General features: G+C 44.2%; 1 protein-coding gene across 2 annotated transcripts in view; it reads right to left on the bottom strand.

Moving 5' to 3' along the window:
* rasef2 (RAS and EF-hand domain containing 2) overlaps positions 1-6128 on the bottom strand; it is an 83024-nt gene extending 76896 nt beyond the window's left edge. Inside the window, exon 1 of one of the 2 annotated variants that reach the window (XM_072564919.1) lies at positions 5495-6128. In XM_072564919.1, the coding sequence (XP_072421020.1) occupies positions 5495-5814 (320 nt within the window). In that variant the 5' untranslated portion in view covers positions 5815-6128. The remainder of the gene's footprint in view (positions 1-5494) is intronic. The other variant, XM_072564918.1, reaches the window with a different exon arrangement.
* Between the last annotated feature and the right edge of the window lie 10070 nt (positions 6129-16198).

Below are 16198 nucleotides of genomic sequence, written 5' to 3'. Positions count from 1 at the left end.
AGGACGTTATGCTTCAGTTATACAGGGCATTACATCCTCCAGCCAGGGTACACACCATTCCTACATCCAGCCTGTCTAGCCCTGACAGTATTTTGTGTATTTCAGCGAGATCCCTTAGAACATAGAAAAATACAGCGCAGTACAGGCCCTTCGGCCCTCGATGTTGTGCCCACCGAAGCCTACCTAACCTACACTAGCCCAATAACCTCCATATGCTTGTCCAATGCCCGCTTAAATGACCATAAAGAGGGAGAGTCCACCACTGCTACTGGCAGGGCATTCCATGAACTCACAACCCGCTGAGTAAAAAATCTACCCCTAACATCTGTCCTATACCTACCACCCCTTAATTTAAAGTTGTGTCCCCTGGTAACAGCTGACTTCATTCACGGAAAAAGGATCTCACTGTCAACCCTATCTAAACCCCTAATCGTCTTGTAAACCTCTATCAAATCTCCCCTAAACCTTCTTTTCTCCAATGAGAAAAGCCCCAAGTGCCTTAGCCTTTCCTCATACGATCTTCCTACCATGCCCGGCAACATCCTGGTAAACCTCCTCTGCACTCGTTCCAATGCCTCCACATCCTTCCTATAATATGGCGACCAAAACTGCACACAATACTCCAGATGAGGCCGCACCAGAGTCTTATACAACTGCAACATGACCTCAGGACTCCGGAACTCAATTCCTCTACCAATAAAGCCCAGTACACCATATGCCTTCTTCTCAGCACTATTTACCTGGGTGGCAACTTTCAAAGATCTGTGTACATGGACACCAAGATCCCTCTGCTCATCCACACTGCCAAGTAGCCTACTATTAGCCCAGTAATCCATCTTCTTGTTACTTCTACCAAAGTGAATGACTTCACACTTAGCTACATTGAATTCCATTTGCCACCTTTCTGCCCAGCTCTGCAACTTATCTATATCGCGCTGAAACCTGCCACATCCTTCTTCGCTGTCCACAACTCCACCGACTTTCGTGTCATCTGCAAACTTGCTCACCCAGCCTTCAATCCAGGTCATTTATAAAAATGACAAACAGCAATGGTCCCAAAACAGATCCTTGTGGAACACCGCTAGTAACTGCACTCCAAGATGAACCTATACCATCAACTACTACCCTCTGTCTCCTTCCAGCCAGCCAATTCCTAATCCAAATCTCTAATGCACCCTCAATGCCATAACTCCGTAGTTTTTGCATTAGCCTGCCATGGGGTACCTTATCGAACGCCTTGCTAAAATCCATATACACCACATCTACTGCTTTACCCTCGTCCACTTCCTTGGTCACCTTCTCAAAGAATTCAATAAGGTTTGTGAGGCACGACCTGCCCTTCACAAAACCATGCTGACTATCCTTGATCACATTATTCCTATCCAGATGTTCATAAATCCTATCCCTTACAATTCTCTCTCATTCTTCTGAACTCTTATAAAAACATCCTGAGGATTCGCACATCCTTTGTTTATGACTGTGGTGGTCTGGAAAGATTTGAGAAAATTATCCTGCCATGTCAATGACAGGTTTACTCAACATTGCAGCAATCAGGCCTCACACGCGAGAGCTGAGTCTAAGCTCAATCTTTTACGGTCAGATAGATACCCAGATAGTGAGGTTCTAAGTGGGACTGTCATACCAGTCAAGAGCAGACAAAGTACAAAGCCTCACTGCTAGTAGCTGAATGAAGTACTTTCAAATGATACAGAAAGTTGAAAGGGAGCTTGTGTGCCCTTGCACTACTTGCATAACCATGGGATCCTTGCTTAATACCACGTGATCTTCAGATCAGATACTTGATTTTCTAGCTGTCTGATTTTGATGAGTGCTGCTCATTAACATCAAGAGAAAACGTGGTTTTCAGTGTTGGCTCTTTCAAAGGGACAGCACCAGGCACTCGGGTTCTATTCCGCCCTCAGGTCCATGTGGAGTTTGCATGTTCTCCCTGTGTCTACATGAGTTTCATCTGGGTGCTCTGGTTTCCTCCCACAATCCAAAGGTGTGCAGGCTAGGTAGATTGGCCATACTACATTGCCCATAGTATGCAGGTGAGGTGGGTTAGGCATGGAAAATGCAGGATTACAGGTATAGGGTGGGTCTGGGTAGGATGCTCTTTGGAGGGTTGGTGTGGACCAGATGGGCTAAATGGCCTGCTTTCACACTGTGGGGATTTTACTGCAGGCTGTTAAAACTGGGCCGCTTCAGTCTATTGTAGCGGAGATTATCTGTGTTGGCACACAGAACGCAGCTAGTATCAGGCAAAGAAAAATATATGGATTGCAAGGCATGTTTGCAAAGGAGCCTGTCCAATTATCTGATATTCACTACACCCAGAGCCCTGAGCCAAAGAAGTTCACATCGTCTACCAGGGTTGGTAAAAGTTTTCTAAGTTAAGGCAGTGAATGAAAGGATGAGATTTCCTGTTCTCCTACAGTTTGTTTTCTCAACTGAATTCATTATTTGTTTGGTACAGCAGAAGTTGGATGATGTTATCAAATGTACTTTGTATCTATGTACAAAGTGCAAAATCTTTAAAACCCTGAGTAGCGATGAAAGGCAATATAATCCATGTTTGTGGATAGCAGTGCTGATTGTACCCTAAGCTTGTATTTAAGACTGTATTTTAAATGTACAATTAACCATCCACTGCGCAGTTTGTTAAAATATTTGATGTAACTACAGAAATATTTAGCAAACTCTTCTACAAAAATTCAGTCTTTTTTAAAAAAATCAACCCATTCAGAGATGTTATGATACACCTCTGGAGCAGGTGGGACTTGAACCCAGTCTAGCATTGCATTGCACCACAAAATCCTCGCAATAGTTTATTAACCAACAATCTAGTTGTAAGAATCTGTATAATTACTTTCTTCATTAGACAAAAGTTAGAGTATTCTTCAAGTTAAGTTCCGTTCATCATCTGGTTTCACTTGGTTTGATCCCAACAAATTAAACTAGACAAGGAAACCATTAGGGTGCCCCTTTCTCAATCCTGTTTATTTTCACCTCTCACAAGAGGTTACATGCTTTGTGGGGTTTGGGAAGTGCCTGGACATGTTACTACAAGAATCAGGAGGGTGGGGGTAAGCCCAGTGGACCACCTTTCATTTCCCATCGGAGATTTGTTTGTCTTGTGTGATCTTGGGATTGCCAGTGTTTGACAGGCTTCATCGGATATGCAATTTGGGGTAGAGTCCAGGATGGCTAAGAAACAAGGAATCTAGCTTTTGTGATGGGAACACACAATCAGATGAAACAGGAGTAGACTCAAGCCTATTCTACCATTTGGTACAACAGAGATGATCTTGAGCTTCAATTCCACATTCCTGCCCATTCTCCAAATCCCTCAATTGCCAAAGAAAACAAAAACCTGTCTATCCCAGCCCTAAATATGTTCAGCAATAAATCATTCACAATCCTTGCAGGCAGGGGATTACAAAGATTCAAAACCCTTTCGGTGAAGAGGAGTGGACTGAAAGATGTTTCTGTCAAGAGACAGATTACATGGTAACAACATTCCTCTGCAAGACATGATGAAGTTAACTTGTGAGAAACAAGATTAACTCTTTTTAGCACAATGATTTAAGATTGCATGTTGGTGGCGGACTGTTCATAAATTAGAACTGGAATTCTGACTGAAAAAAACTGAGAAAGATTTTAGCCATGATTTCTACTCCCACTTTACAAACACACTATCCACAACACTAACTTTTCCATTTAAGCAACTTTGAGGCCAAAGTAATATAAGAGCAGAATGTACCTTTTACTTGACAGCTGTACCTAATTCTCAAAATGAATCTTCCTGGGAAATCTACAATATGATCAGCTGGGAGTATCAGAATGTATTATTAAAGATATTTAATTTCTCTGATTTGGAGATGCCGGTGTTGGACTGGGGTGTACAAAGTTAAAAATCACAACACCAGGTTATAGTCCAACAGGTTTAATTGGAGGCAAACCAGGTTTCGGAGCGATGCTCCTTCATCAGGTGGTAGTGGAGGGCTCAATCCTAACAGAATTTATAGCAAACATTTACAGTGTGATGTAACTGAAATTATACATTGAAAAATTGGTTGTCTGTTAAGCCTTTCATCTGTTAGAATACAGTGATAGTTTCACTTCTTTCATGTGTAAATCACAAAACCTTTTTTAAAATTAAAAAGTTGCATTCTCGGGTTAGCTATTAACAATGGTGATAGCTAGACAATATGTTGAAGGTGTTAGCCCCCTGTGTTCTCTGTCTATGCCATGATGTTTAGATTGATTCTAATCTAAAAAGTGAGATAACGGCGTTCTACATGAATGCATGCAGTTTTTGAGCAAAGTGCAATATAACCCTGCAAGTTCACCCCACAAAATATATGTGTGCATGTGGGTCTTTGTCTGTCTATGCATGTCTGTCTGTCTGGGTTAGGGGTTGTGAGTGTGAGAAAGTGTATGTGTGTGTTGTGAGTGCAGAGTGTCTTAAGTCTGTGAGGGGGTGCATGTGAGAGTGTGGGAGTGTGTGCGTCTGTAAGGGTGTGTGTGGTGTCTGTGTGTATGCGTGTATAAGAGTGCGTGTGCGTGTGTTGGTAGGAGTATCGGTGTGTGTGTATAGTGCAATGGTGGTCACCTGTAATGTGACATGAACCCAAGGTCCCGGTTGAGGCCCTCCCTATGGGGACCGAACTTAGCTATCAGCCAGGGAGGGCCTCAACCAGGACCTTGGGTTCATGTCACATTACAGGTGACCACCATTGCACTATACACACACACACACACACTGACACATGTACCCCCTCACAGACTTAAGACACTCTGCACTCACTACACACACACACACACACATACACTTTCTCACACTCACAACCCCTAACCCAGACAGACAAACACACATAGACAGACAAAGACCCACATGCACACATATATTTTGTGGGGTGAGGGGGGTATGGGTGGTGAGGGGGATATGGGTGAGGGTGAGGGTGAGGGGGGTGAGGGTGAGGGTGAGGGTGAGGGTGGTGAGGGTGAGGGGGGTGAGGGTGAGGGGGGTGAGGGTGAGGGTGAGGGGGAGTGAGGGGGAGTGAGGGGGTGAGGATGAGGGGGATGAGGGTGAGGAGGGTGAGGGTGAGGGTGAGGAGGGTGAGGGTGAGGAGGGTGAGGGTGAGGAGGGTGAGGGTGAGGGGGGTGAGGGTGAGGGTGAGGGGGGTGAGGGTGAGGGGGGTGAGGGTGAGGGTGATGGGGGTGAGGGTGAAGGTGGTGAGGATGAGGGGGTGAGGGAGTGAGGGTGAGGGAGGTGAGGGTGAGGGGGTGAGGGGGTGAGGGTGAGGGAGGTGAGGGTGAGGGAGGTGAGGGTGAGGGGGTGAGGGTGAGGGGGGTGAGGGTGAGGGTGAGTGAGGATGAAGGTGGTGAGGATGAAGGGGGTGAGGGTGAGGGGGTGAGGGGGTGAGGGTGAGGGGGGTGAGGGTGAGGGGGGTGAGGGTGAGGGGGGTGAGTGAAGAGCTTTGTGATGTACCTGCGGAGATAGTGCAGCCCAGCCCCGAAGCGTTCCTCAAACTCGTCCCGGGCCAGTCTCTGGTTTCCCTCGGAGCCGATGGAGGAGAGGTCGAGGACGGCGGAGACCTCCTGGAAGCCGGCGGTGAAGTCGCTGAAATTGATGGAGCCGTCACTGTCCACGTCCAGCTTCTGGAAGAGGGGCTCAATCTGCGAACGGGACAGCCCCAGCTCCCGGCAAACGCCGGAGAAATCCTCAAACTCGATCAGCCCCGAGCGGTTCAGGTCACACGCCGAGAAAAGTCTCCTTAGATCGGGCCGGGTCATTGCCCCTGGCTCCATCCGGCAGCAGCAGCAGCTCCCGACACAATCTGCTCGGTGTGCCCGGGTTCAGGCTCCTGTCGCCGGCCCCACGCTCCAGATGGACACCGCTGCCCTCTCTCTGTCTCAGGAGACAGTCTATGAGTAATGCTGGTTATACAGGACAAGCTCCAATCACTCACCTTTCAATAGGCGTTTTCCAGCAGCCGGGATCATTCTGTGCACCAACCCCCTGCCACCCGCAAATTAACAAACCCCTGGCCTCTCCAACTCGCTGCTCACTTCACTGCTCACATCTTAAAAGTCTTTGTTGATTGCAAACACTTCCTGTGAAGTCCTATTTCCTGCTCCTACTCCCTAGATCAGATTCCACCCTATTCCGTCAATCAGATGGAGCAATGCCGCAAAAAAGTGCTGAGATTTTTCAAGTTTTAAATTTCTACAAGAACATACAGACCACTCCACAGACCTGAGGAATTCTAGCCTGGCTCTGGTGGTGTGATAAAAATCACATAACACCAGGTTATAGTCCAACAGGTTTATTTGGAAGCACTAGCTTTCAGAGCACTGCTCATTCATCAGGTGGTTGTGGCAGAGATGCTTTTAAGCATCATTGAATAGATTCTGCTCCACCACCAAGTCACTTGTGTTATTTTTCCTTTATCCTCTACCACTGAATTCGAGGATTCGAGGGTTTGAGCTATACAGAGAGGCGGAGTAGACGGGGGGTATTTTCCTGGAGCGTCAGAGGCTGAGGGGTGACCTTACAGAGTTTTATGAAATCATGAGGGGTATGGATAGGATACCCCTGGGGTCGGGGAGTCCAAAACTGCAGGGCATAGGTTTAGGGTGAGAAGGGAAAGATTTACAAAGGATCTAAGGGCTAACGTTTTCACACAGAGGGTGGTGTGTGCATGGAATGAGCTGCTTGAGGAAGTAGTGGAGCCTGGTACAATTACAACATTTAAGAGACATCTGGATGGGTGCGTGAATAGGGAGGGTTTAGGCGGATATGGGCCAAATAGGACTAGATTAGTTTAGGATATCTAGTCAGCACAGACGTGTTTGACTGAAGAGTTTGTTTCCATGCTGTACATCTCTATGACGAGGGTGGTGAATTTATGGAATTAACTGCCAAAGGAAGTGGTAGATGCAGGCACAATCAGAACAATTAAAAAGGCATTTGGACATGTGCATGAATAGGAAAGGTTTAGAGGGATATAGGCCAAATACACACAAATGGGACTAGTTTAGTTTGGGAAACCTGGTCAGCATGGATGAGTTGGACCGAAGGGTCTGTTTCCATGCTGTATTACTAGATGACTGTATCACTTGTATTTCTGAATCAATTATCCATGTTCATCCAAAGCCAGTCAGAAGCAGCGCAATGACCCCAAAAGTGAGGGAAAGGTAGAGAGAGGGGGACAGCGTTGAGTTGGAGAGGGAGATATTGCACTGCACCCCTCATCATGCCCATCTCTCTCTTTAAATACGATGAGAGTGTTAGTGGACCATTACTGCCTTCTTCCTAAGAACATCTGACCACAGGCGTAGACACTGAGAGGGTGCTGCCTCTTTTATGTCTGGGATGTTAAACTCCTGGAGCTGACTTCTCTGGTAGACTTCAACGATCCTACAGTGATATTTTGAAAAAGAGCAGGATGAGGTATAAGAAATAGCAGCAGCAGGAGGCCATCCAGCCCATCATGTCTGTTCCACCATTAAATAAGATCACAGCTGATCTGATAATCCTCAACTCCACTTATCTGCCTTTTTCTCATATCCTTGATTCCCTTCCAGTTTAAAAATCTCACTGAATAAGCTTATCAACCCAGCCTCTACGGACCTCTGTCATACCAATTCACTGTCCTCTGAGAGTAGAAATTCCTCCTCATCTCTGTCTTAAATGAGTAACCCCTTATTTTGAGATTATGTTCTCTGGTCCCAGACTCTTTCAAAAGGGCAATAACCTTGCCACATCTCCCCTACATATCTTGTATGTTGCAATAAGGTGCTCTTTCATTCTTCTGAACACCAATGAGTACAGGCCCAATCTACTCAACCTCTCCTGATAAGATAGTTCCTCCATACCTGGTGTCAGACTTCTTTGGACTGCTTCCAATGCCAGTATATCTTTCAATGGAATTGAAGGGAACCAAAACTGTTCATGGTATTCCATCTGTAGTCTGACTAGCACTTTGTACAGTTTTAGTGAGATATCCCTATTTTGATGCTCCATTTATAGGGTGGCATGGTGGCTCAGTGGTTAGCACTGCAGTCTCATAGTGCCAGGGACCTGGGTTTGATTCCAGCCTCAGACAACTGACTGTGTGGAGTTTACACATTCTCCTTGTGTCTGTGTGGGTTTCTGCCAGGTGCTCTAGTTTCCTCCCACAGTCCAAAGATGAGCCAGTCAGGTGGATTGGCCATGCTAAATTGCCCAAGTGGCAGGTGCATTAGTTTGAGGGAAATGGGTCTGGGTGGGTTACTGTGTGGACTGGTAGGGCTGAATGGCCTGTTTCCACACTGTAGGGAATCTAATCTAATCATTCCTTTTGAAATAAAGGGCAACACTCCATTTGTCTTCTCTATTACCTGCTGAACATGTATACGAGCTTTTTGTGACTTATGCAAAAGTATTCTGGAGTAGAGTGGTGCTGGAAAAGCACAGCAGTTCAGGCAGCATCCGAGAAGCAGTAAAATTGACGTTTCGGGCAAAAGCCCTTCATCAGGAATACAGACAGAGGCAGAGATCTCTCCACCCTTCAGGCACTCTGCCTCTATTCCTAATGAAGGGCTTTCGCCCGAAACGTCGATTTTACTGCTCCTCGGATGCTGCCTGAACTGCTGTGCTTTTCCAGCACCACTCTACTCCAGAATTTGGTTTCCAGCATCTGCAATCATTGGTTTTACCCTTATATAAAAGGATGCCCAAATCCCTGTAGCCTGCAGTTTTCTGCAAATGTCTTTTCAGCATTGTATTTGTACCCATATCTACCACGTCATCAGGAAGTTGATTCCAAGCATGAACCACCCTCAGTGAAAACAATTTGCCCCTCATGTCTTTTTTAAATTTCTCTTCTCTCATCTTAAAAATATGCCCTCTAGTCTTGAAATCCCCCATCCTAGGGAAAAGACACCTACCATTAACTCTATCTATAGCCCTCATGATTTTATAAACCTCTATACAGTCACCTCTTAAATTCCTATGCTCCAGTGAAAAAAGTCCCAGACCATCCAGCCATTCTTTATAACTCAAACCTTCCATACCGGCAACATCTTGGTAAATCTCTTCTGAACCAGTTTAATAATATCCTTTGTACAACTGGGCAACCAGAACTGGCCACAGTATTCCCGAAGAGGTTCACCAATGTCCTGTACAACCTTAACATGAATTCCCAACCTCTATACACAAAGGACCGAGCAATTAAGGCAAGCGTACTAAATGCCTTTTAACCACACTGAATATTTGTGGTGTGAACCTCAAAGAATTATGTCCCTGAACCCCTTGTGTCCCTCTGTTCTACAGCACTTTCCAAGGCCCTATTATTAATTGTATAAGCCTTGTTTGTTTTACCAAAATGCAATACCTTGCATTTATCCAGATTGAACTCCATCTGCCATTTTTTAGCCCATTTGCCCATTTGATCAAGATCCTTTTGTAATCTTAGAAAACCTTCTTCAACTGTCCACCATGCCACCAATATTGAACTCCCCTATACTTCCTGCCAAGTGCATACCCTCACATTTTCCCACATTATGCTGCCTCTACAGTTTTTGCACACTCACTTAATCTGAGACAAAAAAAAAACTGCAGATGCTGGATTCCAAAGTAGACAAGCAGGAAGCTAGAAGTACCCAACAAGCCAGGCAGGACCAGGAGGTGGAGAAGTCAACATTTCAGGTATAACTCTTCTTTATATTATCCTCACCACTTCTATTTTCATCAAAAAAAACTCTATCCAACTCCAGAACTGGATGCAGTACCCAGTCTTCTCTGTGGTTCTACAGATATGTAATAACAGGAGAAAGTGAGGACCGCAGATGCTGGAGATCAGAGTCGAGAGTGTGGTGCTGGAAAAGCACAGCAGGTCAGGCAGCATCCAAGGAGCAGGAGAATCAATGTTTTGGGCATTAGCCCTTCATCAGGAATGAGGCTTGTGCACCAGGGGGCTGAGAGATAAATGGGAGGGGGTTGGGGTTGGGGGGGCGGGCGGAAGGTAGCTGGGAATACGATAGGTGGAAGAAGGTGAAGGAGAAGGTGATAGGTTGGAGAATTTGAGGTCGGGGTGAAAGGTGTTGGTGAAGTTGAACTGTTCAACCTCCTTGTGGGAGCACGAGGTGGTGCTGATACAGTCATCAACGTAGCGGAGGAAAAGGTGGGGAATAATGTTGGTGGAGCTGCAGAAGATTGACTGTTCCACATACTCAACAAAGAGGCAGGCATAGCTGGGTCCCATGTGGGTGCCCATGGCTTGGAGGAAGAGGAAGGATTGAAAGGAGAAGTTGTTAAGGGTGAGGACCAGTTCAGTCAGGTCAATGAGAGTGTTGGTGGAAGGGTATTGATTGGCATGAGAGGAAGAGACAGATAGCTTGGAGGCCTTTGTCATGGAAGAGGTTGGATGTCCATGGAGTATTGGGGTTTTGAGAAACGAAAATCTTGGAGGAGGTGAAGGGTTTCCTGAATGTAGGTAGAGAGCTCCTGGACTAAGGGGACAGGAAGGTGTCAAGGTATGCAGAGATGAGTTGAGTGGGACAGGAGCAGGCTGAAACAAGGGTCGGCTGGGGCAATCAGGTTCGTGAATCTTTGGTAGGAGGTAGAATCGGGCAATGCAGGGTTCACGGACAATGAGGTTGGAGGCTGTGGATGGAGATCCCCAGAGGTGATGTTCTGGGAGATGATGGTTTGGTGACTGTGTGGAATTTGCACATTCTCGCGTGTCTGTATGGGTTTCCTCCAGGTGCTCCAGCTTCCTCCCAAAGTTCAAAGATGCATGAGTTAGATGGATTGGCCATGTTAAATTGCCCCATAGTATCCAGGATGTGCAGGTTAGGTGGACTAGCCATAGTAAATGCAGGGTTAAAGGGATATAGTGGGATTGGGGGGACAGTAGGAGGAGGTGTCTGCGGGTTGGCGCCTGGCTTCAGTGTTGTAGAGATCAGTGCGTCAAACTACTGCTGCCTCCCCCCCTCCCCACCCCCATCTGTGGATTTGATAGTAAGGTTGGGGTTGCAGCAGAGGGAGTGGAGGGCTGCGCGTTGTGAGGGTGAGAGGTTGGAGTGGGTGAGAGAGGTGCACAGGTTGAGGCAGTCGAGGTCACAGCAGCAGTTTGAAATGAAGAGGTTAAGGCCAGTGACAGGCCCACACAGGGTGTCCAGGTGAATAGGGTGTGTTGGAGGTGGGAGACGGAATTTGAGGTCAGGGTGAAAGGTGTTGGTGAAGTTGATGAACTGCTCAACCTCCTCATGGGAGCACGAGGTAGTGCTGATACAGGCATCGATGTAGCAGAGGAACAGGTCGGGGGTGGTGCCAGTGTAACTGATATGGAATAATGATCTAGGAATTGAGCAGGTTGTGTCTAAAACACTGTGTGGTCATGTGGACAGTAATAACGTCGGAGTGGAACTTATAGATTTCCACCTCAATAACGATCATCGTGATCTTCATGATGCAAAGGTTTGACTATAATCTGGTGTATATGAAACTGCCTGATTCAAATACCAAAACCTGTTATAAGAAGGAAATTGAGCCTCATAATGTAAATAGAACCACAATTACTGTTAGGTAAGAATTAGCTTGACCCTACGCTATGCACACAACAGCAAGTTTCATGGCCAACAGAATTGAAGAGGCCAGCTAATCATTGAATCCTACAGTGTGGAAGCGGGCCTTTCAGCCCAACAAATCCACACCAACCCACTGAAGTGTCCCACCCCACCATATCCTTTTCACCCTGCATTTACTATGGCTAGTCCACCTAACCTGCACATCCCTGGATACTATGGGGCAATTTAACATGGCCAATCCATCCAACTCACACATTTTTGGACTTTGGGAGGAAGCTGGAGCACCCAGACGAAACCCACACAGACATGGGACAATGTGCAAACTCCACACAGACAGTCACCCAGGGGTGGAATCAAACCCAGGGAACTCTCTTCTCTCCAGGCTTAGGAAACTACCTTGCTGCTTTATGCCTTGGCCTGATCATCAGGCTTCAATCTAGAGAGCTGCTTTGTGACCCCACCATTCATCTGCAGGATTTAAGTGAGGGCATACCTCAAAGTAGTCAGGTATTCTCATCACTGCCAGAATGTTTGATGGGCCAGCAACTGATCTCATTCACTGCAGTAGAAATGGATTGGTTTATGTAACATTGTGAATGCAGCTGTCTCTAAAGGGAACTGGCAATATTTTTCAGATAAACTGATTTGTAGTTGTTTCAGGGCTGGACTGAAACTTTTAAAACCCTTGAAGCTAATTGTGGAACTTTTGAAATAATTTTGTTTTTAATTGCTCTCAAATCTTTGTCATTCATCTAAACCACTACCATGGATAAAACAAAAATTAGACTTAGCAATAAAAGGAAGTCGTATAACTCTTCAGCACCTACTGAAGTGTTTTTCACAGTCCATGAAGTATTTTTAAAAGGGCAGGTCCTGTTGCTATGTAAAGGAAATACAGGAACTAGTTTTGCACACAGAAGAACCACAAACAGTGAGTGAGAGGGTGTAAGGTGAATTCTAGTTCACTCGTGCTGATATGGTCTTTTATGATAATGTGCCCCAGGAACTGGACAATATTTAGACTTGCGCTGATAAGAAGTAAATAACATTCCTGCTTCATAAGTGCCAGGCATTGACCAAATCCAACAAGAGAGGGAGTTGAACTGCTTACTCTTTCCCTTCAACTGCATACCATCCTGGGTATCCTATCAACAATATCAAATCCAGATAAATCCTCGGACAAGTGGTTCATATTTCTAAATTAAGTTGTCCCCCTCATTTAATATTGCTAACATGAACCTAACATACAGCAGTTGGGGGAACTTGATGTGTGTAAACAGGCTGCTGTGTTTGCGAAATTACAAGTGGCTACTGTTAGGAAGTTGAATGAGTGTATGTTCACTTTAAAATAAAGAGTGTTTTCTGAATTTTGAAATAAACCTAAAGTGTAGGCCCATCTGACTGAATGGAAAGGCTGGGAGATGGGCTGTTCCAAAATAGATACATGTAATAATTGGCTGTTAATTGGATAACCTGAGTTTTGGTTGCAGGTTTGAAAACAATTCAAATTTAAACCATTAGTTTAAGTTGTGCCCTGGATACTAAAACCCAATCGAATTTGAATTTATTGTTTTGACAGCAATGGACCAATGATAGGGAATGATGTTGGGGCATATAAAACCAGGGCATGTTGAAAATTTGGTCAGGGCAACTGCCAGAGAGCTAACTGCCCATCGAAACTCTTGATCTCAAAGAAGTTAGAAGACACTTTCAAATAAAGGTACTTTTTCCTGTAAAACATGCTCGCAGTAAAAAGAAAGAAGATGACACAGGGAGGTCAGCAAACAAAAGATTGAAGACAGCGGAGAAGACAGAGACTGTGTGGACTTGAGATTAAGTTAATCTAATGTTTAATATGTATGTTATTGGAACAGCATGTGTTGTTCGGAGAAAGAGTGTCGGTTTGTTAATTGTTTTGTTTAGTGTTCACAATTAGAATCAGAAAAATAAGTAGTTGTTTTTCTTTAAAGAGTGGAAGTTAGGAGTTCTCTGTCACTCAGTCACATTTTAACAGATTATGAGGCGAGCTTTTCTGAGAGTTTGGTTTTAAATATCAGAGGCTTTCGACTCCGCCTGTGTCATAACAGCTACACTCTGAGACAACATCATTGGCTGTGAATCACTTTGTGATGTCCTGCATCTTCAAAAGAAGCATATGGTGATATTTTAGTTGGTACATTAAACTACATCAAGGATGTGAGACCTTAGGAATCAGATCTCCAAAAACATTATCACATGATCCACATATCTTTGCACACTAATTCTGTATAAGATAGTTCAGAATCTAATTTAATAAATATGCTTATGCTTTCACCCTTGTGCTCTGAGGTACATGCCATCTTGACCAAACAACATCTTAATTTTAAAAATTTTGTCCTTATTTTCGAATCTCTCACCTCTCCTCATCTCTGTATTCTCCGCCAACCAGCCGACTCTCTCTCCTCCAGTTATGACATTTGTGTATGTCTTATGTTAGTTGCTCCATTGCTGGCAGTTACACATTCAGTTGCTGAGGACCCATGCTTTAGAATTCCCTCCTTCCACCTCTCTATCTCACCTACCTCCTTTAAGGCAACACTGTTTAATGCTTACTTCTTTACCCAAGCCTTTGATTAACTAAGCAAATATCTCCTTCAATGCCCCACTATCACATTTTTATTCTAAAAGGTTCTTGACCACTAGATGTCTGACCACAAACAAATACAGAAATTGCTGGAAAAGCTCAGCAGGTCTGGCAGCAAACATGGAGAGAAATCAGAGTTAACGTTTCAGGTAAAGTGACCCTCCCTCAGAATTCTTGAGTTCTGAGGAAGGGCCACTCAACCCCAAATGTTAACTCTGGTTTCTTGCCAGAGATGCTGCCAGACCTGCTGAGTCTTTCCAGCAATTTTTATATTTGTTTCTGATTCTCAGCATCCACAGTCCTTTTGGTTTTTATTTAGATTTCTAACCGCCTTCAGGAACTCATTTACAGCAGCCCCCTGCTTCAGAAATCGTATGAGCAGCATCTGAAGAGTGCTGCACCAAGTAACAAGGTACCTGTCAAATCTCTGGTGCACAATCAGAACTCAACAGGCACTGACACATCAGATGAACTCTTTGCCAATGCCACTACTTGAAAGGGCAAGTATTAGCCTGGATGCATGACATAATTGTGAGACATCATTGAGCTGCAAGGAACATTGATGTAATAGCTCTCTCCAGGTTGAAACTCTCTATTTCGTATTCCAATGTGCTTAGAATATTTGTAGTACATTCATTCAACCAAGTTTGTCAACTCCCTCAGACCTTGTAAACTATTTTATTCACCTTTGTGACATTTTTCTGAATCACTAACTTTGTGTAAGTTATTGTCTGCAGTTTGTAAATTGAAGATGAGATTGTCATCACTAAAGTGAAACATAAATTAATGTGCAATATAATCTACCCTAATTGCTTGAGCATTGTTACTGTCATTATGGACCCTATATTCATAATTGATCTTATGTGATACTGAAGTGTTGATGGGCTGCGCTAACCAGGGAGTGGATTCTTAGGCAAGTAACAATTGATATTTGAGCAAATTTTCATATTCTGCCTTCACTTTGCTCATTTAAATTAATACCTACGACCAGCAATGGAATTCTTCCCAAAAACAAACCGTGATCAATACAATACATGATGAGGTATTGAAAATAAGATACCTCATTAAAACTTTGAGTTTTACATGAAAAGTAAGAAAATATTTGCAGTTGCCACAAGTCAGGATTCTGGATTCATTTTTTTCACAGCATGGATTTTTTAAAAGGTGCTTTGAAGGAAATGTCTAATTTCATGACTTACTTTTTAAACATTGGGTTACTACTGTAAGTTAATTTACAATGTCTATAATTTAGAGGCTCTTTACTATACAATACAAAGAAAGAAATAACTTGCATTTTTATTGCATCTTTAACAACGTTAGGACTCTTAAAACCCTTCACACAATAAAGTTTTTTAAACTGAAATTGTACAATTGTGCTAAATATGAACTATCAAATTTAAGCTTCCATCACCTGATTATGGCTCATGGATTAACCTGGTTTTAAAAAGGATAAATATTGACCTAAAAGTGGTCGCTTCTGTCACACTGACCACAGAATGGGGCCAGTCCAGAAGAACAATGCTGAATAAATGAAACTATCTCCACTACATTATCATTTTCTTTAAAGAATTTGAAATCAGACAACTAAGTCAGCATCATGAATTCACATTCCATGCACAATAATGCCTCTTCTTCCTCAGGTGGCTCAAGAAATTCCATATGTTTATAAGGGCCCTCACCAACCTCTACAGATGCACCACAGAAAACACACTGACTTGGTATGGCAACTGCTCTGACCAGGACCTAAGAAACTACAGGAGGTTGTGTGCACAGCTCAGACCATCACAGAAGCCAACCTCCCATCCACGGACTCAATTTACACTCCTCATTACCACAGAAAGGCTGCCAACATCATCAAAGACTCCTCCCACCCTGGTAATACTGTCTTCCAGCTTCTTCCATCAGGCAGAAGATACAGAATCTTGAATACATGTACCAATAGCTTCAAGTTTAGCTTCTTCCCCGCTGTTATCAGATTGCTGAATAGACATCTCT

This window comes from Chiloscyllium punctatum, chromosome 48 (genome assembly GCF_047496795.1).
Source record: "Chiloscyllium punctatum isolate Juve2018m chromosome 48, sChiPun1.3, whole genome shotgun sequence".
In the NCBI taxonomy this organism is placed as follows: domain Eukaryota; kingdom Metazoa; phylum Chordata; class Chondrichthyes; order Orectolobiformes; family Hemiscylliidae; genus Chiloscyllium; species Chiloscyllium punctatum.
Note: the sequence above shows the minus strand (reverse complement) of the source record. Positions and strands in the feature narration are given on the sequence as shown.